Source organism: Lipotes vexillifer, unplaced genomic scaffold (genome assembly GCF_000442215.2).
Source record: "Lipotes vexillifer unplaced genomic scaffold, Lipotes_vexillifer_v1.1 scaffold565, whole genome shotgun sequence".
NCBI lineage: Eukaryota > Metazoa > Chordata > Mammalia > Artiodactyla > Lipotidae > Lipotes > Lipotes vexillifer.
In genome coordinates this window covers 901,131-905,609 of record NW_006771554.1, presented here as the reverse complement: position 1 = coordinate 905,609, position 4,479 = coordinate 901,131, and the positions used below count along the sequence as shown (strand labels likewise).

Genomic DNA, 4,479 nt, shown 5'->3' with positions numbered 1-4,479 from the left:
AAGGAGCCCCCAGCCGAGAAAAGCAAGGACAGTGGCTCGGTGAGTCTCCATCCCACATGCCTTTGGGCCACGCAGAGTCTCAGACCCACCCCCGTGCCCACCACCCCGGCGAGTCCTGTGCTGTAGGGAGGTTTGTCTGTCTTCAGGCTGCAGATGGGGGTGACAGTCTTAGCAGGGCTCCTTTTCACAAGGTGCGTGTTTAGGGCGGTGTTGTCCGCAAAACCTTCTGAGATGGTGGGAATGTTTTGTATCTGCTCTGCCCAGTATGGGAGCCACTAGCCTCATGTAGCTGTTGAGTGCTTGAACTGTGGCTAGTGTGACTGAGGACCTGGATTTTAAATTTTATTGAATTATAATTAATTTAAATACAGGTGGTAGTCACAGGAGGCTGGTGGCTGCTCTCTTGGACACACAGGTTCCACCTCCTACGTGCCCAGTGTGTGGTATATGTAATTGCACGCAAACATTGTTTTAGGTGGCACCTTGATCATTTTTTTACATTTGTAGTCATTATGTATTTATTTCATGTCTATTAGGAAAAAAGCAAGTCATCCCAGCAGTTAAAACCCTTTGATTTCATTGATATTATTGCCTAGTAAGAGGTTAAGGTGAAATAAAAGTGAACTGATATAATTTGATGTAATATGCAGTCAGCCCTCCACATCCGTGGGTTTCTCATCCTTGGATTGCAACCAACTGAAATTCCGTCCATGTTTGGTTGAATCCATGGATTCGAAATCCTCGGATACAGAGGGCCCACTGCATTCACCGTACTAGGCCTTTTTTGTGTATAAGGAGCTGGAACATCCCCAGATTTTGTTACCCTTGGGGACTCCTGAAACCATCCCACTTCGGGTACTGAGGGACGGCTGTGCTTCCTTTTGGGATGTGGCAGAAATCTCGGGTGGGCGGTAGGTCAGAGAGGGGAGCTGAGGACCAGTGTTCTTGAAGCCGCGGCTCTAGAGTTGAGTGAGGAGCCCCCAGTGCTGTGTTTTGGGGAGGTAGAGCAGAAAAGGGCACAGGTGCAGGGCCCCCCGGCTGACCTGGCCTCCCCCGCCTGAGCACGCCAGGCAGAGGGCACGAGGGTGCTGTAGGGGCCGTGACGAGTGCCCCCATGGATCCCTGGGCTTCCCTGGGGGGGCTGCATTGGCCCCAGTGTCTTGCCTCCATCTCTCTCTTTTTGTATTTCTAGACCCTCGACCTTTCTGGCTCCAGGGAGACGCCCTCCTCCATTCTCTTAGGCTCCAACCAAGGCTCTGGTATGTTGCCCCCTGGTGGGCGAATGGTGCTCTCACGGTCCACCCGGGCAGAGGGGAGCCGTGTCCTCAGGGAGAAGATGAAGGGTGTAGGGCTGTGACTTTCAAGCTGTGGGTCCTTAGGGATCCTTGGGGGTGCCCTGCACGGGTCAGCGGGGGTGACGGAGTGGCGGGGCAAGGTGGCTTTCAGGCACTTGTCCAAACGGATCAGGATTTACCTGTACTTGTTTGATTTCTTGGGGTTCCACATCAAAGACATAGGGTTCCGTTGCTGACCTGGGGTGGCATAGAAGATGCATTTGGGTTGGGCAGTTCGTCTGCCCTCAGAGAAATGACCACAGGAAGTGAAACTATCCCTGAGGTCCCAACGCCTGCATTTAGTGGATGAGGGTACTTGAGCATTCAGAGGCAAAAAGAAACTTGTTATAGGTAGATGATCATTCTGTAAAACTCTTTCTACTTGAGGGATAACCTGGTAGGCTGTTTTGGGGGATTATCTGACACAGACTTTTGGTTTTTCCCCTTCTGTGCAGTTTGAGCTGTCCTCTTTTCTAGCCCAAAGGGTCTTTCCCCTGCACCCTCCTAAACTGGTTTGAGGGCGTTCCAGAAGGGTTCAAAGAAGGTGTCTTCAGTGAGGACAGTTCTGCTTAATTCAAGGTCCTTCAGCTCTAGGATCTTTCTCTCTGCCGGGTCACTCTCTTCAACTGAAAACCAAACATTTTCTTTTAGTGCATAGAGGAAGAAGGGATGTCCTTTGTTAGGGTGGCTGGAGAAAGTTTCCTGAAGGGCTGTTAAGTGGGATTCAGGTTCGGGGTGCACCAGGGGCAGTGACACGAGCTGACTTCATGAACTTGGCATTAAATGCGATGGAACCACCTGTTGAAAACACTCTCTTCTCACTCCCCCTTCAGTCCTCTGGTTACATCTCTGAGAACAAGTTGAGTTTGGTGCTAAGGTATCTTTTTCATCCCTTTGATTTCTTCTTCTTAGTCTTCTTTTTTTTTTTTTTTTTGATATCTGTCTTTTTAACTTCAGCAGCATGGCACCCACCTAGAATTTTCTACTACAATTTGGTTTTCATTATGTTGATTTGTAGAGTTGTCTTCTATGTATGGCAGGTATTATTGCTTTCCTGCTTTTTGGCGATGATACAAGAGTTTCTCTTTGACTTAAGTTGAAAATGAGTTTAAAATAAAAGCACGAACTGAGGGGACGTGTCAAAATTGCAAAGGTGGAGTGAGAAGGGCGCAAGTTGGAAATACTGCTGCAGGCAGGGGGTGCTGTTGAGGTTTTGGAGCAGCAAAGTGGTGCAATCCACGTGGGAAGATTAACGGGCCTTGGGAAGATTAGTGATGCCCTGGGAGTATGGAATCTGTTGCAACAGGGGAGCTTGTGTGCAGGAAGGCGGTTGGGAGACGCATCGTACCCCAGTTCCGAGGTGGATGAGATGTTACCTAGCCCAGGGGTTGGCAGACTTTCTGTAAAGGACCAGAGTAAATATTTTAAGCTTCGAGGGCCACACAGTTTCTGTCAGAACTGCTCGACTGCCGTTGTCGGATGAAAGCAGCCACAGATGACACACAGAGAGATGGGTGGGCCTGTGCTCCTGTGAACCTGTACTTGGAAAAACAGGCACTGGCCTGGATTTGGCCCACGGGCCGTTGTCGGCTGACCTCCCCATCCTTCTCGACCTGAAGCACCCTGGTATCCGAGGGGGTAGAAAGGGAACTTGGAGAGAGGGAGCCAGGAGCCTGGAAGACGCTGGTGACTTGGCGCCGGGGTTGGGGAGTGGGGAGAATATCGTCCCGAGGAGGCTAATGATGAGATGGGGGAAAGCAGGGAGGGAGGGAAAGGTCCCACATTGTCAGCAGCTGGAGGAAAAAGCATTTTTCAGGCAGTGCTGCCGTGTTATCTTGGAGTGTGGGCCGAAGGGAACCGAGCGGGAGGTCACTGGAGGCCAGGTCAGGACAGCGAGCTCCAGACTTCTCTCTTTCCCCTATTTACTCACCAAAGCACCCTGGGTGATGGTTGGCGGCAGAGCAGACAGACTGGCTCGTTTTCCGATTCCTCTTTACGTCTAATGGTTTCTGCTAGCTCTGCTTGCTGACAGTGTAGATGGAATCTTGTGGAGGAACGTGGGCTTTACAAAGATTTACACACACTGAGGTTTCTGAGCTCTTTATAGACTTCTGGAACTCGGCTGGTTAAGATGAGGGTCTGGTCGGGAGGGAGGAAGGTTTAGTAGGGGGTCTGGTCGGGAGGGGGGACGGTTTAGTAGGGGGGGGTAGGAGCTTCCTCGGGGTGGGCGTGGGCCTTTCCTGTTCACTGTCTCTTCGTTTTAAAATAGTAAAGCAATGCACACATATCCAGTTGACCCTTGAAGGGGTTTCAGCTGCACGGGTCCACGTATACATGGATCTTTTCACATAGTCAGCACGGTTCTACACGATCTGTGGTTCGTTGAATCCGTGGATTTGGATATGGAGGGCCGACCATGAGACTTAAGTGTCCATGGAATTTAGTATCTGTGGTGGGTCCTGGAACCAATCCCCTGTGCCATCCCTGACACCAAGGGATGACTATAGTTAGAGAAAATACAACTGTACTGGGAAAAACAATTCGTACTCTCAGTCTCCATGGCTGTCTTTGGGTACATCTGACACTTAACCTCCTTATTTGTAAATAATGTAAAATAACGTGTTTCCCCATACTTCTATTTCTGGACTTTATCTAGACGTTGCTTGTTGACTTCTGGCTTTAAAAGATGAGAATTGGGGTCTTTTATCACCTCTCTACTCGCCCTCCTCCCAAACTACTTATGTCGCTGTTTGATGTGCCTGTGGGTTACCTTGGTCAAGTAAAGCACTTGCTCCTTAGTTCTTGTTCTGTCAGCTGGGGACAGTATCTCTTGCCCCCTCTCTTGGTGCCCATCATCTCCCTCACCTCTCCTACCCCTGTCATATCCAGACTTGCCATCTTCCCACTTTGACTCTCCCATCACCAAGGTGGAGAACATGTGCATCTCTCCTGTAACTTCAGTTGGGTCTTCTCACTTTCGGCTGTTGGCTGAGCCTAAAAACTTGACATACGATAATCTGTGTTTCCATCATTCTGATCGTGCCATTTGTTGCAGATGTGTACTGTGATTACATTTCCACCTTTGTATATAGCCTTACTTTTCCCTGGAGTTTCTGTTTTTTTTTTTTTTTTTTTTTTTTTTTTT

General features: G+C 49.5%; 1 protein-coding gene across 1 annotated transcript in view; it reads left to right on the top strand.

Moving 5' to 3' along the window:
• The window catches only part of ZMYND8 (zinc finger MYND-type containing 8), a 131,636-nt gene that overhangs the window by 124,232 nt on the left and 2,925 nt on the right, over positions 1 to 4,479 (top strand). The window contains exons 20-21 of the mRNA XM_007446940.1: positions 14 to 39; positions 1,193 to 1,259. Of these exons, the coding sequence (XP_007447002.1) occupies positions 14 to 39; positions 1,193 to 1,259 (93 nt within the window). The remainder of the gene's footprint in view (positions 1 to 13; positions 40 to 1,192; positions 1,260 to 4,479) is intronic.